Source organism: Salvia hispanica, chromosome 6 (genome assembly GCF_029641045.1).
Source record: "Salvia hispanica isolate PSC_SH4W2 chromosome 6, Shi_PSC_v1, whole genome shotgun sequence".
NCBI lineage: Eukaryota > Viridiplantae > Streptophyta > Magnoliopsida > Lamiales > Lamiaceae > Salvia > Salvia hispanica.
The window spans coordinates 45,978,983-46,004,479 of NC_142697.1; the positions used below are offsets into that span (position 1 = coordinate 45,978,983).

At 39.2% G+C, this 25,497-nt stretch overlaps 2 protein-coding genes and 5 pseudogenes across 4 annotated transcripts; 6 read left to right on the plus strand and 1 right to left on the minus strand.

Annotated features, from left to right (window-relative positions):
- Window positions 1-1,206: 1,206 nt before the first annotated feature.
- On the plus strand, window positions 1,207-3,530 carry LOC125207866 (uncharacterized). Its single transcript, XM_089060001.1, has one exon. The coding sequence runs from the start codon at window positions 1,428-1,430 to the stop codon at window positions 3,417-3,419; it is 1,992 nt and encodes a 663-aa protein (XP_088916127.1). The 5' UTR covers window positions 1,207-1,427; the 3' UTR covers window positions 3,420-3,530.
- A 438-nt stretch (window positions 3,531-3,968) lies between these two features.
- LOC125204490 (aminopeptidase M1-like) lies at window positions 3,969-8,672 on the minus strand. Its single transcript, XM_048103154.2, has 19 exons — window positions 8,286-8,672; window positions 8,010-8,155; window positions 7,671-7,773; window positions 7,315-7,504; window positions 7,140-7,233; window positions 6,904-7,057; window positions 6,697-6,801; window positions 6,497-6,613; window positions 6,317-6,430; window positions 6,022-6,204; window positions 5,665-5,938; window positions 5,460-5,581; window positions 5,280-5,377; window positions 5,021-5,198; window positions 4,843-4,957; window positions 4,701-4,768; window positions 4,538-4,615; window positions 4,368-4,445; window positions 3,969-4,275 (listed from the first exon to the last, which is right to left on the minus strand). Exons 1-19 carry the CDS (start codon window positions 8,511-8,513, stop codon window positions 4,087-4,089), a joined length of 2,634 nt encoding a protein of 877 aa, XP_047959111.2. The 5' UTR covers window positions 8,514-8,672; the 3' UTR covers window positions 3,969-4,086.
- A 270-nt stretch (window positions 8,673-8,942) lies between these two features.
- Window positions 8,943-11,283, plus strand: LOC148923958 (glycylpeptide N-tetradecanoyltransferase 1 pseudogene; annotated as a pseudogene).
- Window positions 11,284-12,478: 1,195 nt separating this feature from the next.
- On the plus strand, window positions 12,479-14,112 carry LOC125206961 (glycylpeptide N-tetradecanoyltransferase 1 pseudogene; annotated as a pseudogene).
- A 1,859-nt stretch (window positions 14,113-15,971) lies between these two features.
- Window positions 15,972-17,471, plus strand: LOC148923959 (glycylpeptide N-tetradecanoyltransferase 1 pseudogene; annotated as a pseudogene).
- On the plus strand, window positions 17,191-21,170 carry LOC148923960 (glycylpeptide N-tetradecanoyltransferase 1 pseudogene; annotated as a pseudogene). Its single transcript, XR_016132908.1, has 2 exons — window positions 17,191-17,307; window positions 19,645-21,170. The product of XR_016132908.1 is annotated as a glycylpeptide N-tetradecanoyltransferase 1 pseudogene (transcript).
- Window positions 21,171-22,786: 1,616 nt separating this feature from the next.
- On the plus strand, window positions 22,787-24,915 carry LOC125204584 (glycylpeptide N-tetradecanoyltransferase 1 pseudogene; annotated as a pseudogene). The gene is made up of 2 exons (XR_016132440.1): window positions 22,787-22,892; window positions 23,435-24,915. The product of XR_016132440.1 is annotated as a glycylpeptide N-tetradecanoyltransferase 1 pseudogene (transcript).
- The last annotated feature ends 582 nt before the right edge of the window (window positions 24,916-25,497 follow it).

A 25,497-nucleotide genomic window follows, 5' to 3' on the forward strand; every position in this document is an offset into this window, starting at 1 on the left:
TCGCGACTTAGCGTTTCGGAGAGCGAGGGGAGCGCGGCCCACATCGACTTGAGTGGGGATGGTCCGCACGAGCGCCCGGAGGGAGTGAAGAAGGCGAAGGGGAGGCGGAAGGGGAAGGGCACAACGTCGGAAGTCGAGTCGGAACCCCACATCGACTTAGAAAAAGCCACTTATTCGAGCAATGTCGCCAATCTGACGCAGATGTACATGCTGTACTTCACCGGCGGCGGGACCCCTGAAGAAAAGGCGGCCCTCTGGAAATGCATCCAAAGCCTGCAGATTACGATGGGCCTCGATCCCGACGCCCCTCCGGCCCCTCCGTCTTAGTTTTTTTTAAAAAAAATCTTTGTTTATTTGCGTTTTTTATTTGTAGTTTTTTTTTTCTCGTTGTATTATATTTTCCAATGATTAATACAACGATGAATTGTTCATTATTAGTCTATTTATTAAACACATTTGTAGGGAAAATTAAACAATATTAAAAATGATGATGTAAAAATGAAATGTTGAGTTAGGGAGAAATAAGGGAGAAATAAGGGAGAAACCAATGTAGCAGTTGGCTAAAAACTGGGGATAAATTTTGGTGCTGATGTGGCGCTGATGTGGCAGGAGTTAGGGAGAAATAAGGGAGTTTTTAGCCGGACCATTGGGAGTGCTCTTATGAATCTTATTTTTCGAACACATGTTTTAAGAAATTGGTATCAATTTAAAAAAGATAATGAAATGTTGGTACCACTTTTATATTTTTCTTCCACTCCCTAGAAAATAATACTACTCCATTTTTTGTCATTTTGAAATGTCTTCAAAAATCAGTTCACTTTCTTTTTTTTCACTACACATTACACTACGTGAGTCTCATTATTCACTATTTGACTTCAACTATTTTTTTCTCTTACTTATTAGTTTTACATTAAAATATCACCATAAAGTTTTTATTCTTTATAAAATGAATGAAGTATTAGTTTTATACTGAATAAAATGCGTTAACAAAAAATGAGACTTTTATCGATGAATGAATAGAAATATCAGTACAATACTCATCTTTCGTACGGAATGGGTATTTTTCTACAAATCAAAAGATCAAAACAAGATTTTTGCAACTATACAATAAAGTTGGGCTGTCATTCTTACAATAACAGTCAATCACCCAACACGTTAAATGCCAGTTTGGATTCCAGAAACACTACACTTTATTCACATATATCCTTTTTCCAAAAAATAAAAAATTACAGATTTCAAGAAAGTATTCCAATTCCAACCCCATAAAATTATTTATAAATAAACAATTCCCACTACTATTCCATTTCCATCTCCACACCCTTAATCCAAAAACCCATTGCAAAAACATCCCCAAAACCTACAAAAAGCAAAAGTTGCCAAACAAAACAACCACTTTTTTTCCACTAAAGCAAAAGCAACCCCAAAAAATGGAAGAAGATGGAGATGGTGGTGGGGAAGACCTCACCCCCTTTTGGGTCCAAAGCACCACCAATCTCCGCCGCTCCGACCGCCTCCGCCACGGCGTCGCCGCCGTGTTCTTCAGCTCCGGGCTGGTGGTGTTCCTTTTATTGGTAACAGCTGCTTTTTTCTTGGCTTTTGTAGTGCCCTCAACCATTTCTCTCAGTGCCAACATTTTCAAGCCTAATAGTGTCAAGAAAAGCTGGGATTCTTTGAACATTGCTCTTGTTTTGGTTGCTGTGGTTTTTGGGTTTCTTAGTAGAAATAGAAATGAAGAGAGATCCCCATTGTTTGATGAGTTTCAGCCTTCCCCAATTAAAGAAAATCAAGCCCAGAACCCAATTCATGAGGAAAAATCGAGTCTTTATGATTATCATCAAGAAAAATCGAGTCTTTATGAGTATCATCAAGAAAAATCGAATCTTTATGAGGAAAAGAATTTGAATTTGAGGAGAAGCAGCAGTTCTTATCCTGATCTGCGTGAATTCTCATCAAATTGGAGCTATGGGGATTATCAGAGGAGATTTTTCGATGATTTTAATGTCGATTCGAGCCGGAGCTCGGATGCGGCGGAGCTCCACCACCACCGCCGCCACCGGAGCTTGGAGCAAGTTGATTTTCTGGCTTCGCCGCCGCGGATTAAGACTGTTGTTGTGGATACATTGGTGTATAAACCCACTGCGGGAGGTGGAAATTTTCCGGCGGAATTGGCGGCGGCGCCGCCGGGGGAGGAGGAGGCTGCGGTGGTGAGGGAGGGGAGATCGAGCAGGAGATTTTACAAAGAAAAATCGAGTCTTTATGATTATCATCAAGAAAAATCGAATCTTTATGAGGAAAGAAATTTCCCGGCGGAATTGGCGGTGGCGCCGCCGGGAGATGAGGAGGCTGCGGCGGTGAGGGAGGGGAGATCGAGCAGGAGATTTTATAAAGATTCGAATTTGATGAATCCCGTCTCGGCGCCGAAGCCGCCTCTGCCGCCGGCGGAGGAAGCGCCGCCGCCGGAATTTCAAGAAAGTGAGAAACGGAGCCGGGAAAGAGCGGCGCGGAAGAAGGAAAGGTCGAGTAGAAGGCAGGCTTATAAAGATGCGGAACCCACAAATCCAATTGCGACGCCTCCGCCACCTCCGCCGCCGCCGCCACCTCCGGCGCCGCCGCAGCAGAAGAGCAGCAAGAGTGAGAGAAGACGCGGGGGCGCGGCGGCGAATTCGACCAAAGTCTTCTTGAATTCTCTCTACGGCAAGAAGAAGAAGAAGCAGAGGCAAAAGAGCGTGGAAAATGTGGATTCTCTCCTCCACGAAGCTCCTCCGCCGCTGAGTTTCCAAATTCCGCCGCCGTCGCCGCCGCCACCACCGCCTCCCCCGCCGCCGCAGCCGTCGTCGGTCTTCCACACTCTGTTTTCATCCAAGAAGCCCAAAAGAAAAAGAACCATCACCGTCACAGTGGGGCCCCTCCCACCATCTCCGCCGCCGGAATCGCCGCCGCATGCAGCGGCGCGTGACCCATCACCCACATCCCACGCGCCGCCGCCGCCGCCGACTCACAAGCCGCCGAAGCCTGTGAAGATGAACAACTTCGACAGACTAGAAGAGGCTTCAAACAGCGGCGGCGAGTCCCCTTTCCGCCGCATTCCGCCGCCGCCACCGCCGCCGCCACCGTCGCTCTTGAAAACTCCGGCGTGGAGGTTCGTGGTGCAAGGCGACTACGTGAGGGTGAACAGCAGCAACAGCTCGAGGTCCGGCTCTCCGGACCTCGACGAAACGGACTCGGACGTCACGCCGTTGGCCGAGGGCGGCGGCGTGGCGGCGGCGCTGTTCTGCCCGAGCCCAGATGTGGACACAAAAGCTGAGAGCTTCATCACTAATTTTAGGGCCAAATTGAAGCTTGAGAAGATCCATTCCATGAAGAAAAGAGATGTAGGCCCGTCTACTCTTGGCCCGGGCCCGGGCCCAAATAAGATTTAGTGCTTTCTTTTAGTAATAAAGATTTGATTTTTTTATTTTTTCCAATTTTGGATTTGATATTTACATATTGATGTAGAGTGGATGTTTTGAGTGTGGGATTTTTTTGAGTAATCTCCTAAATGTTGCATCAAATCCAATTTCATTTTGTCTAGTACAATATTTTCATTTTAAAAATTGAATCTTTGGTCTTTTGCTAACAAAATTAAATCTTTGGTGTTTCCCTTGACCCTCATTTGCATCAAGTGCTGCCGCTTGTTCGGAATCACCGGTTACGGTTTCATCTGGTTTCTAAGGAAATGGAACCGTAAACGTGAAAATCACTGGTTTCGGATTTGGTTCAAAATTAGCAATTTTTGGCTGGTTTCATCGGTTTCCCAAGTTTTGGAACCAGAACCGGACCGTGTAACCCTATAATACAATTATGATTCGACCGGGAATGCCAGTTCCGGTTTAGAAACCGCAAACGACCTACTCGGCAGCTATGGTTAACCAAGCATCCCAATTTTCAGAAATTCTCCTCTTTCTTGTACACAATAGATGTTGTTGAACTAAAAAAATAAGTGGAACATGTTTCTTAAAATTCAGTAATATTCAAGATTACATAATCTTCGAATTTTCAAGATTAAATGATGGATATTACAATAACACATCATAATTCAAGAAAACACTAGTATTTGGTAGCCAATGTCTCCACCAATGCTTCAAGAAGCTGTGTTTCCTCCTTTATGTGTTCAACCCATCTTGCTTTGATCCTCACTATTTCCAGGCTTTGCTTCAGATTCAGCGCGATGGAGGGAAGCACGTCGTCCCCACCGAAAAACACCTCAGCTTCGTTCGCCATATCATCGCTGGACAACTGGAGACACAGCAAGTGTGCATGATCAGAAGAGTTCTTCCATATATATACACACTAACACACACTTTGGCGTGGCTGCGTTGGTCACTTACCGGTGTGATGATGTCTCGTATGAAATGAGCAAGAAGCATCTCCGTTCCCCATCTTTTCAGTATCAGATCCCAGTTTTCCTGCATAGATTGGGAAGCAAACAAGATTAGTTAGTACTAATCATTCTTTTCTGACAGATTGAGTGTCGAAATACAGTGAGCTAGTCGAGTACCTTAAGCCACGTCCATGCTGTGGCGCGGCCTTCCCAGCTTAAGACCCGAAGAACATAGACTATATCTTGTTGAGGAACCTTAGTAGGAGCAAAAGTGGAATATTAATATGATCAAGGAAAGGGGAAAATGGGTTCTTGGTGGCGTTGCTTCTTATTGTCATACCTCATCCGTTAGCACAAAGTCGAGAACTTCTGAAACTATAGCAGGGTCGGGAGAAGAACCGATGCAGCCTGCAAAAGACAACAAGGTCACAGATGTGAAACAGTTGGGAGTTGCACATATAAAGTTTTTAACAAGATCTTACGCAAAATCCGTGTCTTTTCTTGAATTGCATCGACTTCGTTGTACAGCTTTAGTAGCCACTTCAACCCGGTTTTATCTGCAACGCTCGTATTTCTCATCACTGCTACATAAGCAGCCTGTAAACACGTTCGAGGTTAAAAAGAGAAACAGAGAATTGGGACAGAAATATTTGATGTTACCTTTCTGGTGTTAACTGGAAGTAAAGGGGTGTTTTTATCCTCTAAGAATGCTCGGAGGCGATTTGTTGCTTCCTCTTTCGTCTGAGGATGATCGAGATGCGCTAATGCTGTCAAAACCTGCTCCCTTTTTAGTTCATCTAACTGGCTCTCACTCGGTACTGCATCCCAGCCCAGTTTTCTGTCCAAGAAACCATCAATCTTGTGAAAAAACGCCAAATCGAATCACTACATATGTTCTTTAACATTGATGTATCTCAACTCTGCATGTGGTAGGAGGAGACTGATGAAGAATTTCTTTAGATTAGGCTCCAAAGCTGGGATGGCATCTCTTATGATTCTCGAAGCACTGTAGCATATCTGTAACGAAGATATAACGTGATATTCCTATCGAAAAAATCAATGTCTTCAGTAATTTAAGAGAAAAAAAGAGAGGCTATACATCGATGAGTCTTGTCAAAACAATGTATTCCAGATCCTTCCTGTATGTATCCATCAAGTGAAGCAAAGACGAGAACGGTGTAGAGCACGCCTCACATAGAGCAAACGCGTCGTCCAGAACTCCTTTGAAAGTCGGTTGAATTGAATTAGCAAAGCTTGAGTTATAAAAACGATCATGAATAGAGATGTTAGAGAGTGCCACTAACCGAATTCGTCTGATGCTGATAAGCAATTGCTCGCTATAGCTTTGCGTAGTCGAGCTTCAAGACTTTCGTCGTATTTCACCCTGTAGAAACCAGCTTGGTGGACGTTAGTTTTGATCCACCAATTCTCCTCACTATTTTCAAGGTCTCCAATGTCCAGCTGCCCTTTTTTCGCTTCTAGAAGAAATTTCTTTTGGTTTTCGTACGAAGACACACATAGTGTCACCGGAACTATCCATTCAGCATCAGAATCCAATGCTGAAGACAAAAAATGGGCCTGAAATGGCAGAGAAGCATGAGGTTAACTGTTCCGGTTTTCATCGCAAAACAGTAGCCTTTTCGACTCTGTAGAAAACAAACCTGTTCGAATTCGCAAGTAGTACCCTTCAGCTTTACTGTAATAACAGGGTAGCCCTTTTGCTTTGTCCACACGTTCATGATTTTGTCGACTTCGACTCCTGAAGTTTCTGAGATAACCTTCCATAGATCTTCAGTCTTGGCATTGCTGAATCCGAACTTCTTCATGTACGAAGCCAATGACTTCTGCCTCACAAAAAGGCCAATCAAAGTCAGGAGTTGGTTCCCTTTTCACGAACATACGTTTCAAACATGAAATCTTATCACCGTGTGAAAAATGGACGATAAAGCAATGCACCTGGAATATCTCGTCACCAAGAAAATTCTCCAACATCCTAATAACGGAGCACCCTTTTCTATAGCTTATGTCGTCAAAATACTCAAGAACTGCTCGAGCTTGAGGTATTTCGACCTGCAGTATAATATCTCGTGTTACTCAACAGAACGACTGCTCATGGAAGGCTTCACAGAATGTTACCTCAATTGGATGGGATTTTTCCAATGCATCCATTTGCAAGCCGTCTTCCGTTTCTTGAAGAAATAGATTCCAAATGTTCCATTCAGGGAATAGTTTGTCAGTAACCAAATAACTTACCTAATAGCATCAGCAATGGCCAAATTAGGGAAAAAAGGGAAAGCAACAACCCTTCATCTCTATAAAGGAAATCGGAAAATTACCCATGTAGCAAAGCCCTCATTGAGCCATAAATGAGTCCACCATTCCATCGTCACCAAGTTACCGAACCAGTGATGAGCAACTTCATGAGCCACGACGATTGTTTGCTGCATATGACATGTAAGAAACATGAATCATGCGTGTGCCGTAGATACTAGACAGCATGAGAGAGCGAAAAAAGTAGTTTCAAAAATATACTTCTCACATACCCTCTGTATGTTAGCTGCTGCGGAATGCAAAGCATCCAGAAGAAGCTCGCTCTCTCGGAATGTAATTAAACCATAATTCTCCATGGCTCCACCAGCAAACTCGGGAACTGCAACCATATCCAATTTTGGAAGTGGATAGGGTGTTGAGAAATACCTGTGGAAATCCCATCAAGTGGAAAATCAGACTGTTCTGTTAATCCTGATTTGAAAGAAGGCGAAGATTTCTAATCTCTTACATTTTGAAAAAACTGAGTGTCTTGATAGCAATATCTAGAGCAAACTTTCCCTTATCACTTTTACCTACCGGACAGTAGGACCTGACTTTGATTCCTGCAAGGACAGATGTGAGTTAATACACAGGACGTAGAAAAACAGCGATGTATTGTTAATATTGCTTGATTGTTCGGATACCATCTTCTGTTATGTCTTCAACATAGTCGAACAAACCAACTACAAAAGCTACTAAGTAAGTAGACATGAGTATCGACTCTTCAAAGTGGACCGTCTTGAGATTCCCGTGGACTTTTTCCTCAGAAACCGGCATGTTGGACAATGCAGTCAATTCGGATGGAATGTTTTCTAACGTTATCTTGAAGGTGGCCTGCAGAGGCGGAGATCAAAACAAAAAGAAACCAAAATGAACCAAAATCTGGATATAAAAGCATTCATTTTACACCAAAAAGAAACTTTTACTATAACAATGATTTATTTCAGTGTTTCAATCTATCAGCTCAAGACAAGAGACGGAGAATATTTCATCATTTGACCTTGAGAGCAGGTTCATCCCAACACGGAAAACATCTACGCGCGTCTACTGCCTCGAATTGACTAGCAGCCATATTCTTCTTCTCTCCTTTATCAGAGTAAGTACTGCAAGTGATTTACTGCTAAGATCAGTATGCAACATTTTTACCAGTTCGTTGGATCCAAGATCCATATGGTCTCATGACAACAACAAATAAGGATTCCTCGAAAACTAAAAACATCGTTGAAAAACACCACCTCTCAACTTTTGTAAGCCTTCCTCAAGTGACCATAGACACAAATTATCTGATTTTATTTTCCCCACACTTTATACCTACAAACGATACACAGGGGAAAATTACCATCTGTATAGGCCTTTGAGGTGTTCATTTAGCACCCCGGAAAACTCAATCTCCAATAAGCCACATCCCACTTCCAATACTTCTTCAAACACCAAAACAAGAATCTCATCATCACTATCCACCACTATATCAGATGGAACGTATTTCTGCAAGAAAACAAACGAAACAACAACAGGAATTCATGATCAAGCGAAAAACACAATGATCGTACTCAATTAAAGTTAGTCTCCCAACAAGATCAAGGAAAGATAAAGTACAAAAAATCATAAACAATACTTGTTTCTGAGAGGTGGTGAAGGAGACTTGATGAACAGCGAGTTCGAGTGCGTTCAAGACCAGAAATTTCGTGGGATCATTAACGGAAGCATCAATAGCTACACGGCCAGAAAAAGTGCAAGCAGAGAGATCCAGTTTTAGAGTTAGCTCATAGCGTTTTGGCACTGCAAACTGTGGAAGTCTTGTTTGCCCTTTAAACTGCTTGATCGACTCCTCTCGAATTTCCATCTCAGCACTATCTGCTGCCAATTCTTCTGATTCCTTTCTGTATTTCTGAATACAAATTTATCCTAGACAAGATGAACAACCACAATTAAGAAACTGCAAAGTGGATAATACTATAATGTTTGAAGACTTGCTTTTTGTCTCTTTCTTTGTGTTTTTGTATAAATTAACTGACTTTAAATGAGTGGATTAGCTGTAGTATCATGTGAAAATATCCATTAGTTAGACAAATCAAAGGAGCAATAGAATTGCAAGCTCATGAGCCAATCAAAAATTATCATTACACAAAAAATATAAACACCATAAGTCAAACACACGAGCTTCTTGAAAAGGGACTAATGAAAGCTATGTTTAAGCTAACAAAGAAAAAAAAACAAAAATTTCCTATCAAATGAACTTCAGCCAAATCTTCCATACCTTCAATTGTTTCAATTGATTCTATTGAGGCTAAAGTTAAACCTTGGTTCAGAAGAGAAGGGGAAAAAAATTAAAGAATGATGAATAACAGAGTGAAGTGGAATTTCAAGAGCAATAATCTCACCATAACTGTTGGTGTTTGTGTTCTGGTTGATTGGCGCAGTGAGGCAGAAAATGAGCAGCTCGAAAATTTGCATTCATGACTTGTAGTTAAATGGTTTTTCTCCTCCACTGTGGAATTGGAAGTGTGCTCCATTGCTTCTCACTTGTTCGTCGAAATGCGCCAAAGACCTTCGAAATAATTAAACACTATCATACTAATGTGAACGGGTTAAATGATAGTAGTATCAGTTTTCATTTGACTTCTGACTTTCTCAGTGGAAATGGTTGATTTCTCTTGAAATTACCCAACTTTTTTTCCACCAAAATTGGGCAACGTTGAGCTCCATTGCTCAAATTGTGCTGCTTGCGAATCGGGATTAAGGTGACGCATTCATCAACTTCATGCTTTCCTTCATTATATGATTGGGATTAATCAATTTGGGATCTTTCAATTTGAACTCTGTTTTCTGCAACTTATTGCTTGAGTAAATGGATTGACCTTCAATTTCTTTCCAGTTCGATTTCATGCCTAAATTGGGAATTTGTGTGATTTTTAGGTTTAAAAGAGATTTATTGCTTGAATAATTGAATTGAGCTTCTGTGATTCAGTTGTTCCATATGAATATGAGGATTATTCCATATGTCAATTTCTTTCAAATTATTTCTCTGTTTGATTTCTTGGCTGAAGTTTATTGTGATTGGTTTTTGATGGTGATGAATTAGTTTTCATATGTGTGTGATTTGATTTGAACCTTATTGTAAAGCTGCATACATGATGTTAATGAGGATTTGATTTCTATCTTCCTGTGTTATAGGAGTATATATAAGTTTTCTGAGAATGGCGGACGATGATGCTCGAGCTGAAAACAGTCTCTCACACGAGAGCAATGCATCTTCGGAGAAGGAAATTGAAATGTCGATTGATGCATTGGCAAGTCAGGTTCAAGAATCCTTCTCGCTTTCGAAGAGGCATAAGTTCTGGGAGACCCAACCGGTTGGCCAGTTCAACGATCTTGGAGATACGAGCCTGCCTGAAGGACCGATTCAACAGCCTACACCACTGTCTGAAGTCAAGCAAGAGCCGTATATTCTTCCATCCGCCTATGAATTGGTTACATGCGATCTGGATTCTGAGGAGGTGTGTAGTGAGGTTTATACCTTATTGACCAATAACTATGTTGAGAATGATGATAGCATGTTTAGATTCGATTACTCAAAAGAGTTTCTTAGATGGGCACTCTGTCCTCCTGGTTATTTCCGGAGCTGGCACATCGGGTTAAGGGTTAAGACTTCAAAGAAACTGGTTGCATTCATAAGTGGAATCCCTGCAAAAGTTCGTATCCGTGATGCTGTATTGCTGCTTGCAGAGATCAATTTTTTGTGCGTACACAAGAAGCTCCGGTCAAGAAGGCTTACTCCAGTCATGATTAAGGAGGTTAGTCGCAGGGTGCGTTTGGAGAATATATGGCAGGCAGCTTATACCTCTGGTGTTGTTTTTCCTACACCGATAGCATCCAGTATGTACTGGTACAGGTCGTTGAATCCGAAGAAGCTTATCGACGTTGGGTTCTCTAGAATTGAAGCATGGGATACCATGGCCCGATACATCAACTATTACAAGTTACCAGAGCAAACCGCGACCCCTGGCCTCAGAAAGATGGAACCCCGCGATGTTCCTGCAGTTGCTCGTTTGCTTAAGAATTACTTGAAGCAGTTTGTTTTGGCTCCAGATTTTGACGAGAAGGAAGTCGAGCACTGGCTGCTTCCCAAGGAAGATGTCATGGATACTTATGTGGTCGAAAGTCCTGAAAGTCACGAAATCACTGATTTCTGCAGTTTTTACACCTTTACGTGGTCTGTATTTGGTAACCAGGACCATTCCATTCTGAAGGTGGCGTATTCGTATTACAACGTATCCACTAAGACGCCCTTAGTTCAACTGATGAGTGATGCTCTCGTTGTTGCCAAGAAGAAGGAGTTGGACGTCTTCAATGCGTTGGACATTATGCTCAACGGGACTTTCTTCAGTGAGCTCAGGTTTCTCCCTGCAGATGGGAAGCTTAATTACTATCTCTACAACTATCGGCTAAAGCACGGGCTAAGACCATCGGAGATAGGCCTCCTGCCCTTATAGATTCAACGGTCGTGCTGCCACGGGCGAGCATTTTGTACGAGTGAGTTTTTTCTCTGTTCTTGGAAGATTATTTATGCTGTCATCTTTGGTATTTCTACTTGGTTCAAAACCAAAAAAAATTAGATTTTTGTAACTGAACTTTTGTAACTGAATATTTCTGTGTTGCTTGTTTTAAAACTGATATACTGTAACTTTTGCAAATGACATTTTTGTTCATAGAATTCCATCTCTAGATGAGTTATCTACACTACCATAATTAATTATAACTATAGATAAATAAATTTGAATTTTCTAAATCTAATTAAAGATTAGTCGTGTAATAATTAAACAAAATAGTATACCTATAAATCAAATTCAAACTTCGTGTTTTGCTTAGCTGAAATCTTAGTTGGTTGTTGCAAACTCAAAATCCATGAACAATATTACAAAAATCAGAAATTGCCAAATTGCTAAGAAAACAACTTTGAGTATAAAGAATTGATTTTTATGTCTTCTTGTGCATACAGCTCTTTAATTTTTTAATACTGATTTCTTAATTCCTAGTGGAGAGCGTTGAAAATCTCTTGAAATCACAACACTTTTTTTTTTTTTTTCTCCAAATTTCGGCAACGTTAATCTGCATTTCAATTCAGGGTTAAGGTGAAGTATTCTTTCATCTCCATGTTTTCCTTGATTGTCATTTATTAATTTGGGTTGACACAAAATTTGATCTTAGTTAATTTGTCATCAGCTGTAATTGATTAGCTGCAGTATTCAACTGGAAGTAATTGATTATACTCCTTTAGCTGCTAGATAATTATGTCAATTTCGTTCGATTAATTATCTGATCGATTCTATGCCTAAAGTTGACTATGTTATTTGGAATTTTGTGGGTTTTAGATGGAAAAAGGATTTATTTCTTAGGTGATTGAATTGAGCTTCTGTGATTGAGCTGTTCCGTATGATTGTCCAGCTAGTGTTAAAATCACTAGAACTGGTAGATAATGATGTCAATTGTGTTTATCTGTTCGATTTCAAGCCTAAAGTTGACTGTGTTATTTGGAAAATTGTATGATTTTTAGATGGGAAAGTGATTTATTGCTTGGGTAATTGAATTGAGATTCTGTGATTCAGATATTGCATATGATGATTGTCCAGCTAGTGTTAAAATCACTTGAGCTTGGTAGAAAATGCTTTCAATTTCTTTCCAATTATCTTCATGCCTAAAGTTGACTGTGATCATGGTTTTTGATGGTGTTTCTTGGTGTTGAAGCATTAAATCCTGTGATAGTGTGATTGATGAATTGGATTCATGTGTTATATAAGTTCTCTGAGAATGGCTGACAACGATGCTCCAGCTGGAAACGTTCCCTCTGACAAGAGTAATGCATCATCGGAGAATGCAATTGAAATATCAATTGATGCATTGGCAAGTGAGGTTCAAGAATCCTTGTCACTTACAAAGAGGCAAAAATTCTGGGAGACCCAACCGGTAGGCCAGTTCAAGGATCTTGGAGATACGAGCCTGCCTGAAGGCCCGATTCAACAACCAACGCCACTGTCTGAAGTCAAGCAAGAGCCGTATAATCTCCCATCTGCCTATGAATTGGTCACGTGCGATATGGATTCTGAGGAGGTGTGTAGTGAGGTTTATACTTTATTGACTAATCACTATGTTGAGGATGATAGTCGTATGTTTCGATTGAAGTACTCCAAAGAGTTTCTTAGATGGGCACTTTGCCCTCCTGGTTATTTCCGGAGCTGGCACGTTGGGTTGAGGGTTAAGACTTCAAAGAAACTGGTTGCATTCATAAGTGGAATCCCTGCAAAACTCTGTATCCGTGATGCTGTAATGCTGATTGCACAGATCAATTTTCTGTGTGTGCACAAGAAACTCCGATCAAGAAGACTTACTCCGGTCATTATTAAGGAGGTTAGTCGAAGGGTTCGTATGGAGAATATTTGGCAGGCAGCTTATACTTCTGGTGTTGTTTTGCCTACACCAATAACAACTTGTCAGAACTGGATCAGGCCATTGAATCCAGAGAAGCTAGTTGATGTTGGATTTTCTAGGCTCGGTGCAAGGATGACAATGAGCCGAGCTATCAAGTTGTACAAGCTACCAGAGCACACTACAACTCCCGGCTTCAGAAAGATGGAACCCCATGATGTTCCTGCAGTTACTTGTCTGCTTAGGAATTACTTGAAGCAGTTTGTTTTGGCTCCAGATTTTGATGAGAGCGAAGTCGAGCACTGGCTGCTTCCCAAGGAAGATGTCGTGGATGCTTATGTGGTCGAAAGTCCTGAAAGTCACGAAATCACTGATTTCTGCAGTTTTTACATTTCTACCTGGTCTATATTTGGTAGTCAGGACCATTCCGTAATGAAGGTGGCGTATTCGTATTACAACGTATCCACCAAGACTCCCTTAGTTCAACTGATGAGTGATGCTCTCGTCGTTGCCAAGAGGAAGGATTTGGACGTTTTCAATGCATTGGATATTATGCTCAACGAGACATTCTTCCGTGAGCTCAGGTTTCACACTGCGAATGGGAAACTGTATTACTATCTGTACAACTATCGGCTAAAGCACGTGCTAAGATCATCGGAGATTGGCCTAGTGCCCTTATAGATTCATCGGTCATGCTACCGCGGCCGAGCATTTTGTACATGTAAGTTTTTTCTCTGTTCTTGGAAGACAAGTTGTGGTATTTCTACTTGGTTCCAAACCAAAAAAGTATAGATGAAATTTGTGATTGAGCATTTGTATGTTGCTTGTTCTCAAACTGATAAACCGTAGTTGGTTGAATTATTTATCAGATGAATAGCTTAGTTAGTTATTAGTAGTAAGTCAAGGAGAATTTTTGTTATCTTAGTAAGTGTTTAGATTAATAATCTGCAGCCCAAATTTATAGTTCAGTTGGCTATAGTAGACAATGATGATGGTGAAATTTTCAATTTGTTTGATTCTTTGGTTTCTTATTTAGTTCTATATTTTTATTATGTAAAGTTCTAGTTATATATTGCAGAAATGTATTCCTCCAATAAGCCACATCCCACTTCCAATACTTCTTCAAACACCAAAACAAGAATCTCATCATCACTATCCACCACTATATCAGATGGAACATATTTCTGCAAGAAAACAAACAAAACAAGAACAATAATTCATGATCATGGGGAAAAAACAATGATCATAGTCATATTCAATTAAAGTTAGTCTTTCAACAAGATCAGGGAAAGATAAGGTATAAAAAATCATAAACAATACTCCCTCCATCCAAAAAAAATAGATCACTTTGTGCATGACACTGGTTTTAATGTAGAATTGGTAAAGTAAGAGAGATGAGGAGAAAAAGTAGGTAAAGTAAGAGAGATAGGGAGAAAAAATGAGTAAAATAGGAGAGAGGGAAGAAAAAGTAGGAAAAGTATGAGAGATAAACTTTCCATTTTAAGAAAGTGATCTATTTTTTTTTGACGTCCTAAAATGACAAAAGTGATCTATTGTTTGTGGACGGAGAGAGTGCTTGTTTCTGAGAGGTGGTGAAGGAGACTTGATGAACAACCACAATTAAAGAAACATCAGAGTGGATGTTAGCTATGTTTGAAGACTTGCTTTTTGTATCTTTCTTTGTGTTTTTGTATGAATTAACTTACTTTAAATGAGTGGATTAGCTTAGTGGCTGGCTAGATATTCCATCAGTGTGAAAATATCCATTACTTTAATAAATCAAGGAGCAATCGAATTGCAAGCTTATTAGCCAATAAAAAATAATCATTTCACAAAAAGAAAAATCTAAACAACATAGGTCAAAATCAAACACATGGCTTCTTAAAAGGGGATAAAGAAAGCTAAGTTTAAGCAAAAAAAAAAAATAAACAGAGCAGCTGTGCCAATAATACGACGGCGTTTTGTGTGAAGTTTCACAAATTTTATTATTCAAACCAGATTTCTCCCCTGTGGTGCTGCGAATCGGGGTTAAGGTGACACATTCTTTCAATTATATGGTTGGAATTTATCAATTTGGGCTGACACGGATCTTTCAATTTGAACTATGTTTTGTAATTTATCATCTTTTTTTCTGTGTTTTAGGCTAATTGTCTATGATCGGATACATGCAGGCTGTTTGTGTTTGTTATCTGAAAATTTGTGTATTATTTTAAATGGAAAAGTGATTTATTGCTTGAGTAAATGGATTGAGTTCAGCTAGTTTTGAAATCACTTGAACTGGTAGAAAATGGTGTAGTTCGATTTGTGTTATTTGGGATTTTGTGTGATTTTTAGACTTGAAAGTGATTTATTGCTTGAATAATTGAATTGAGATTCCATGATTCAGTTATTCCATATGAATATGAGAATTGTTCAGCTAGTGTTAAAAATCACTTGAACTGGTAGAAAATGGTTCAATTTCTTTTCTTCCCAGTTGGTTATCTGTTCGATTTCATGCTTCAAGTTGACTGTGTTATTTGGGAATTTGTGTGATTTTTGGATTTAAAAGTGATTTATTGCTTCAGTAGTTGAATTGAGCTTCCATGATTCAATAATTGGATATGAGGATTGTCCAGCTAGTGTTAAAATCAATTGAACTGGTTGAAAATGGTGTCGATTTCTTTCCGTTTATGTATCTGTTCGATTTCATGCCTAAAGTTTATTGTGATCACGGTTTTATCTGGTGCTTCTTAGTGTTAATCAAGTAAATCTTGTGATTTGATGAATTAGTTTCGTATGTGTGTGATTTGATTTAAACCTTAGTGTTAAGCTGCATACATGATGTTAACGAGGATTTGATTCGTATCTTATAGCTTATTTAGATACATGACTTGTGAGAATGGCGGACAGTGATGCTCGAGCTGAAAATAGTCTCTCTCACAAGAGCAATGCATCTTCCAAGAAGGAAATAGAAATGTCAATTGATGCATTGGCAAGTACGGTTCAAGAATCCTTCTCACTTTCAAAGAGGCATAAGTTCTGGGAGACCCAACCGGTTGTCCAGTTCAAGGATCTTGGAGATACGAGCCTGCCTGAAGGACCGATTCAACAGCCTACACCACTATCTGAAGTCAAGCAAGAGCCGTATATTCTTCCATCCGCCTATGAATTGGTTACATGCGATCTGGATTCTGAGGAGGTGTGTAGTGAGGTTTATACCTTATTGACCAATAACTATATCGAGGATGAGGATAGGTTGTTTAGATTCAATTACTCAAAAGAGTGTCTTAGATGGGCACTCTGTCCTCCTGGTTATTTTCGGAGCTGGCACATCGGGCTAAGGGTTAAACCTTCGAAAAAACTGGTTGCATTCATAAGTGGAATCCCTGCAAAAGTTCGTATCCGTGATACTGTATTGCTGCTTGCAGAGATCAATTTTTTGTGCGTACACAAGAAGCTACGATCAAGAAGGCTTACTCCAGTCATGATTAAGGAGGTTAGTCGCAGGGTGCGTTTGGAGAATATATGGCAGGCAGCTTATACATCTGGTGTTGATTTTCCTACGCCGATTGCATCCTGTCAGTACTGGACCAGGTCGTTGAATCCGAAGAAGCTAATCGACGTTGGGTTCTCTAGAATTGAAGCATGGGATACCATGGCCCGATACATCAACTATTACAAGTTACCAGAGCAAACCACAACTCCCGGCTTCAGAAAGATGGAACCCCGTGATGTTCCTGCAGTTGCTCGTTTGCTTAAGAATTACTTGAAACAGTTTGTTTTGGCTCCAGATTTTGATGAGAATGAAGTCGAGCACTGGCTGCTTCCCAAGGAAGATGTCATGGATACTTATGTGGTTGAAAGTCGTGAAAGTCACGAAATCACTGATTTCTGCAGTTTTTACACCTTTACCTGGTCTATATTTGGTAGCCAAAACCATTCCATTCTGAAGATGGCGTATTCGTTTTACAACGTATCCACCAAGACGCCCTTAGTTCAACTGATGAGTGATGCTCTTGTTGTTGCCAAGAAGAAGGATTTGGACGTTTTCAATGCATTGGACATTATGCTCAATGGGACTTTCTTCAGTGAGCTCAGGTTTTTACCTGCAGAAGGGAAGCTTAATTACTATCTCTACAACTATCGGCTAAAGCACGGGCTAAGACCATCGCAGATAGGCCTCCTGTCCTTATAGATTCGACGGTCGTGCTGCCACGGGCGAGCATTTTGTACATGTAAGTTTTTTCTCTGTTCTTGGAAGATTATTTATGCTGCTATCTTTGGTATTTCTACTTGGTTTCAAACCAAAAAAATTAGTCGATGAATTTTTGTAACTGAACATTTGTATGTTGCTTGTTTTCAAACTGATTACTATAACTTAGTTAGGTATTAGTATTAAGTGAAGGAGAATTTTTGTTAGCTTAGTAAGTGTATGGATTAATACTCTGTAGTTACACAGGCCATGTTGATAGAAAAGTTGACTATAGTGTATAGGCCTATCCAAACTTCTAGTTTAATGTTGTCATTGATTTTCGCTACATAGGTTCGTAAAAGGTCTTGGGTTCAATTTCACCGATCATGTCTTCCAAACTTCAAAGATAGTTAATATTACAAAGTCAGCATTCAAGGGATCGAAGATGCATATCATAACGGACGAACCTCACGTTTCCTGACTAAACACCATGAGTAAAATATGTCGTGCTCGAGTAAATCGAAACGGAACTTATGAATGAACTGACACCATCCCGTGTGCGTGTGGTACGGATATAAGATGGAAGTCATTCCCTGTCAAGTAGTGCTCCAAAGTTTTAGGCGCCCAAACAATTACATAAAACTCTTTATCATAAGTTCTGGACCATAAGTCCACAATGAACTCCATTGAATTTCCCTCTAAAATATGCTAATTACTCCCCCGTCCCAGATAATTTGTCCCAGTTTTCCATTTTGGTCCGTCCCACATAATTTGTCCCACTTCACTTTTACCATTTTTGGCAGTGGACCCCATATTTCACTAACTCATTACTACTCACATTTTATTATAAAACTAATATATAAAGGTAGGGCCCACATTCCACTAACTTTTTCAATCCACTTTTTCATTACAATTCTTAAAACTCGTGCCCGGTCAAAGTGACTTGAATTATCCGCACGGAGGGAGTACTTGTTTTTATTGTGACAAAATGGTGTCCATGTCTCTTTAGTCTTTAGATCTATCATACTGCATTATAAATTAAAGTCAATTAATTATTAAATTCTAATCCTAGTTCATTAGATTTGTACATAGATTATTAACCTCTAATCACGAATTATTAAACTTAAATCAAAGAATAAAATGAACCATAATTATTAAATAATAATTCTAAGTTCTAACTTCTAACTACTCTATATAACAATAGATTTTAACTATCAATTCGATTTTCTAAATTTGAAATAAAATTAGCCGTAGAATAATAAAACAAACACTACTAGTACCTAATAAACAAATGCAAATTTCGTGTTTCTTAGCTGAAATCTTTGGTGGTTACAGACAGCTCAGCTCTTTAATTTTTTAATAAGGATTTCTAAATTTCTAGTGGAGAGCGTTGAAAATCTCTTGAAATCACAACACTTTTTTTTTTTCCTTCAAAATTTCGGCAACGTTAATCTGCACGATTCGGGGTTAAGGTGACGTATTCTCTCATCTCAATGTTTTCTTTGATTGTCATTTATTAATTTGGGCTGAAATTTGATCTTAGTTTTTGTAATTTGTTATCAGCTGTGCGGTTTTTTGGTTTTAGGCTAATTGATTAGCCAACTGGAATTAATTTATTTCTACTTGATTGAGTGAATATTACTTGAGCTGGTAGATAATTATGTCAATTTCTTTCGATTAATTATCTGATCGATTCTATGCCTAAAGTTGACTATGTTATTTGGAATTTTGTGTGATTTTTAGATGGAATGATTCAGATATTCCATATGATTGTCCAGCTAGTGTTAAAATCATCAGAACTGGTAGATAATGATGTCAATTGTGTTTATCTGTTCGATTTCAAGCCTAAAGTTGACTGTGTTATTTGGAAAATTGTGTGAGTATTGGATGGGAAAGTGATTTATTGCCAATTGAGATTCTGTGATTCAGATATTACATCTGATGATTGGCCAGCTAGTGTTAAAATCACTTGAGCTGGTAGAAAATGATTTCACTTTCTTTCCAATTACTACCTCCGTCCCCCAAAATTTGCTACACTTTGACCCGACACGGGTTTTAAGAAATGTAATGGAAAGTGAGTTGAAAAAGTTGGTGGGATGTGGGTCCTACTTTTAAAGTATTAGTTTTATAATAAAATGTGAGTAGGAATGAGTTAGTGGAATATGGGGTCCACTACCAAAAATGGTAAAAATGAAGTGTATCAAATTTTTAGGGACGGACCGAAATAGTAATATGTATCAAATTTTCACGGACGGAGGTAGTAGTATTTATCTTCATGCCTAGAGTTGACTGTTATCATGGTTTTTGATGGTGTTTCTTGGTTTTGAAGCATTAAATTCTGGATATAGTGTGATTGATGAATTAGTTTCATGTATCATAGAGTTAACATCCCCTCTAACAAGAGTATATAAGTTCTCTGAGAATGGCTGACACCGAAACTCGAGCTGATAACGTTCCCTCTGACAAGAGTAATGCATCATCGGAGAATGCAATTGAAATATCAATTGATGCATTGGCAAGTGATGTTCAAGAATCCTTGTCCCTTACAAAGAGGCAAAAATTCTGGGAGACCCAACCGGTCGGCCAGTTCAAGGATCTTGGAGATACGAACCTGCCTGAAGGCCCGATCCAACAACCAACGCCACTGTCTGAAGTCAAGCAAGAGCCGTATAATCTCCCATCTGCCTATGAATTGGTCACGTGCGATCTGGATTCTGAGAAGGTGTGTAGTGAGGTTTATGCTTTATTGACTAATCACTATGTTGAGGACAGTAGTCGTATGTTTCGATTAAATTACTCCAAAGAGTTTCTTAGATGGGCACTCTGTCCTCCTGGTTATTTCCGGAGCTGGCACGTTGGGTTAAGGGCTAAGACTTCAAAGGAACTGGTTGCCTTCATTAGCGGGATCCCTGCTAAAATTCGTATCCATGATGCTGTAGTGCAGCTTGCAGAGATCAATTTTCTGTGTGTTCACAAGAAGCTCCGATCAAGAAGACTTGCTCCGGTCATGATTAAGGAGGTTAGTCGCAGAGCTCGTATGGAGAATATTTGGCAGGCGGCGTATACTTCTAGTGTTGTTTTGCCTACAGCGATAACAACTTGTCAGTACTGGCACAGGCCATTAAATCTGAATAAGCTTATTGATGTTGGGTTTTTTAGGCTCGGTGCAAGGATGGCATTCAGCCGAGCTATCAAGTTGTACAAGCTACCAGAGAAAACTGCAACTCCCGGCTTCAGAAAGATGGAGCCCCACGATGTTCCTGCAGTTACTCGTTTGCTTAGGAATTACTTGAAGCAGTTTGTTTTAGCTCCAGATTTCGATGAGGATGGAGTCGAGCACTGGCTGCTTCCCAAGGAAGATATCATGGATGCTTATGTGGTCGAAAGTCCTGAAAGTCGCGAAATCACTGATTTCTGCAGTTTTTACACTTTTACCTGGTCTATATTAGGTAGTCAGGATCATTCCGTGCTGAAGGTGGCGTATTCGTATTACAACGTATCCACCAAGACTCCCTTAGTTCAATTGATGAACGATGCTCTCGTTGTTGCCAAGAAGAAGGATTTGGACGTTTTCAAAGCGTTGGACATTATGCTCAACGAGACTTTCTTCAGTGAGCTCAGGTTTAGCCGGGCGGATGGGAAGCTTAACTACTATCTCTTCAACTATCGGCTAAAGCACGTGCTAAGATCATCGGAGATTGGCCTTATGCGATTCAACGGTCATTCTGCCACGACGAGCATTTTGTATGAGTGAGTTTTTTTCTCTCTGTTCCTGGAAAACTAGTTATGCTGCTATATTTCTACTTGGTTTCAAACCAAAAATTTAGATGAATTTTGTAACATTATATTGTACATTGCTTGGCTTGATAATTATTTTGATAATTTTATATCCACAAATAAGACCTATCTCAGATATCTTACAATGCTAATATATAGATGGGCCGTATTATAATGTACATAAATTGTGTATGCCCACACCACTTTTGTGACAGACATGTCCACTTCAAACAATGTCAACATTTGGTAAGGCCAAATCGATGTTTTAGGGATTCTATTTATATACGAGTAATATAGTACTACTACTACTAACTAAAATGATAATTCTATATGACGATTTAATTAATGAGAGCAGATAATTAATGAAAGTTAACCCTATTTACAAGACGTGCTTTCCCATTTGGCAAATATATATATGAGTCCACGTAATCCAACCCACATCAACTCAATCTACTAAGTGGCTGTTCGGTTCATGAAACAAAATTGTCTTGAGATGCAGTGTAAGATACACTAAAATAGACTTTGGCTAGGATTAAATTAGTCTTATGTATGGTTGTAGAGTAGGGTGGAGAGGAGAATAATGAGGAGAGGGAGATGGACAAATTAGTAGGAAGGAGTGAGGTGAGATGGTTAATCATGAGATTAGGTGAAAAAGAGTCCATTCAAATGGGCCGAAACAAGCCCAAATTTACAATTGTTAGCTAAAATTTGGTTGAAAATGTGAATGGAGAAGATAAAAGTTATCTTGGGAACCGAACGGGCACTAAGTATATTATTACTACCTCCGTCTCTCAAATTTTGACACAGTTTACTATTTCGATCCGTCCCTGGAAATTTGACACACTTCATTTTTTCTCATTTTTGGCAGTGGACCTCATATTCAATCACTGACTCATTCCTACCCACATTTTATTATAAAACTAATACTTTAAAACTTGGACCTTCATCCCACCAACTTTTTCAACTCCTGTCCATTACATTTCTTAAAATTCGTATCGGATCAAAGTGTGTCAAAATTTGGGGGACGGAGGTAGTAATTAATATTCAATTCGATTAATGGTAAGTAGTACATTTCATTCTAGATCATTAAATTTCTCTTATAAAATCTTAAACTATAATTACGAACTAATTTTAATTAATGTAATAATGAAAAAATTGAATGAATTATAACTATAGACCATTAAATTTTAACTATCACTTTGAATTTCTAAATCTGATTAAAAGTAATACTAGCAGAATAATTAAACAAAATAGTACTCCCAAAGTCCCAGATAAACAAATTCAAACTTAGTTACTCCCTCCGTCCCACATAATTTTACCCAATATTTCATTTAGGCCGTCCCACATAATTTTATACACTTCACTTTTATCATTTTTGGTAGTGGATCTCATATTCTACTAACTTATTCCTACTCACATTTATTGTAAAACTAATACTTTAAAAGTAGGACCCACATCTCACTAACTTTTTCAACACACTTTCCATTACATTTCTTAAAACCCGTGCCGGGTCAAACCGCGTCAAGTATTCGGGGACGGAGGGAGTACTTTAAAAGTAGGACCCACATCCAATCAACTTTTTCAACTCACTTTCCATTACATTTCTTAAAACACGTGCCGAATCAAAGTAAGTAAATTATGTGGGACCGAGGGAGTAATTATTTTGAAAATTGTTCCCATCGCTATCAAATCTTAGTGTTGACTTCATCTTTAATTTATGACTTTGGACTTTCTTTATCATTAGACTTCATAGCAAAAAGGTTTGAATCCAATGAATTTCGCTCAACAATGTCGGCAACGTTGATCGCCATTGCTGCTCTTCTTGCGCTGCTTGCGAATCGGATCTAAGATGTGTTTCCTTGTTTCTAAGATTTGAATTTTACTTTGATGTTTAATTTTGAACTTTGCATTTGGAATTTACGGCTGCGCAGTTGTTTGATTTTTGTGTAATTGTTTAGCTCAATTATTCAGCTGGAAGTATAAACTGATTGATCGGCTGTGAATTGTGCGTATTTTTTCGATGAAAAGGTTGCGTTATGATTTGAATATTCCTTATACTTGAGCTTCTATTATTGTGTGATTTTTGTGTGATTTTTGATGGAAAAGTGATCGATTGCTTGATTAATTGAATTGCGCTTCTATGAATCAATCTGTCCAGCTAGTGTTGAAGTCACTTGAGCTGGTAGATTATGATGTCAATTAATCGGATTAGTCATGCCTAAATTTGGTTGTGAATCACTGTGCTTCTTAGTGTTAGATCATGTGGTTTGGTGAATTAGTTTCATATGTGTATAATTTTACTCAAACCTTGTTCTTGAGCTATATAGATGATGCTAATATGATTCCCTTTGGCTTATTTAGAGATATGATTTGTGCTTCTTGTCTTTTATAAGCTTTCTGAGAATGGCTGACAACGAGAGAAATGCATCATTGGAGAAGGAGATAGAAATGTCAATTGATGCATTGGCAAGTACGGTTCAAGAGTCTTTCTCACTTTCAAAGAAGCATAAGTTCTGGGAGACCCAACCGGTTGGCCAGTTCAACGATCTTGGAGATACGAGCCTGCCTGAAGGCCCGATTCAACAGCCAACACCGCTATCTGAAGTCAAGCAAGAGCCGTATATTCTTCCGTCTGCTTACGAATTGGTTACATGCGATCTGGATTCTGACGAGGTGTGTAGTGAGGTTTATGCTTTATTGACCAATCACTATATCGAGGATGATGATAGCATGTTTAGATTGAATTACTCAAAAGAGTTTCTTAGATGGGCACTCTGTCCTCCTGGTTATTTCCGGAGCTGGCACATCGGGCTAAGGGTTAAAACTTCGAAAAAACTGGTTGCCTTTATTAGTGGGATCCCTGCTAAAATTCGTATACGTGATGCTGTAGTGCTGCTTGCAGAGGTTAATTTTCTGTGTGTTCACAAGAAGCTCCGATCTAGAAGGCTCACTCCGGTCATGATTAAGGAAATTAGTCGCAGGGTTCGGATGGAGAATATATGGCAAGCTGCTTTTACTGCTGCCAATCTTCTTCCAACACCAATAGCCACTACTATGTTCTGGCACAGGAATTTGAATCCACAGAAGCTAATCGATGTTGGGTTTTCTAGAATCGATGCATGGGATACCATGACCGGATATGTCAACTTTTACAAGCTACCAGAGGAAACCGTGACCCCTGGCTTCAGAAAGATGGAACCCCACGACGTTCCTGCTGTCACTCGTTTGCTTAGGAATTACTTGAAACAGTTTGTCATGGCACCAGATTTCGATGAGAATGAAGTCGAGCACTGGCTGCTTCCCAAGGAAGGTGTCATGGATACTTATGTGGTCGAAAGCCTGGAAAGTCACGAAATCACGGATTTCTGCAGTTTTTACACTCTTTCTAGTTCTATATTTGGTAGTCAGAACCATTCAGTTCTCAAGGCGGCGTACTCCTATTATACCGTATCCACCAAGACTCCCTTGCTTCAATTGATGAGTGATGCTCTCGTTGTTGCCAAGAATAAGGATTTCGACGTTTTCAATGTGTTGGATATTATGCTCAACAGGACATTCTTCAGAGAGCTCAAGTTTACCCATGGAGATGTGAAACTTCATTACTATCTCTACAACTATCGGCTAAAGCACGTGCTAAGACCATCGGAGCTTGGCCTCGTGCCCTTATAGATTCATCGGTCATGCTGCCCCGGGCAAGCATTTTGTATGTGCTCTGTTCTTGGAAGACAAGTTGTGCTGCTACCTTTGGTATCTCTACTTGGTTCCAAACCAAAAAAATTAGATGAATTCTGTGATTAAACATTTGTATGTTGCTTGTTATCAAACTGATATACTGTAGTTGTTGAATCATTCATCAGTTGAATGCATTCATGAATCATGCCTTGTAGCTTAGTTCTATATATTTTTAGATTAATAATTAGTTTATTTGTACTTTTTTGTTATATTTTCATCATATATTATATAATTACTAATTATATGGATACGAATAATACTTTTTTTTATCTTTTGTTTTTCTTATATTTTTTTAGTTCTGTATTAAACTTGATATCATCCTAAAGTTCTCATTTTTAGAAGACTGAAGAGGTACATTCTTTGAACATTTTATTCAAAGTTGACACTTTGGAAAGTAGATACTATACCATTTCACATTCTTTATTTTCTCTAATTTAACACTCCCTCTGTCCGCGAATAGGAGTCCCGTTTTTCCATTTTAGTCCGTCCGCGAATAAGAGTCCCGGTTCATATATACCATAAATGGTAAAGAGGCCCCACATTCACCTAACTCATTCCACTCACATATAATTTAAAACTAATATATATAGGACGGAGGGAGTATTTATTTTCTTTTCAACACACAATATAATATCCTTATCCGTGAAACTTATCCTATTTTGACATTTTGTCAACGATTTAAAATCTAATTTATTTATTTTTTATTTTTAATAAGTAATTTCTA

What these genes read in the sequence shown, in the direction of transcription:
- LOC125207866 (XM_089060001.1), top strand. Translation starts at nt 1,428, where the DNA reads ATGGAAGAAGATGGAGATGGTGGTGGGGAAGACCTCACCCCCTTTTGG.
- LOC125204490 (XM_048103154.2), bottom strand. Translation starts at nt 8,513, where the DNA reads ATGGAAATTCGAGAGGAGTCGATCAAGCAGTTTAAAGGGCAAACAAGA. An exon ending in ACTTTGTGCTAACGGATGAG is followed by an intron (nt 4,616 to 4,700) that starts GTATGACAATAA and finishes GCTCCTACTAAG; the next exon opens with GTTCCTCAACAAGATATAGT. An exon ending in TACGAGACATCATCACACCG is followed by an intron (nt 4,276 to 4,367) that starts GTAAGTGACCAA and finishes CTGTGTCTCCAG; the next exon opens with TTGTCCAGCGATGATATGGC.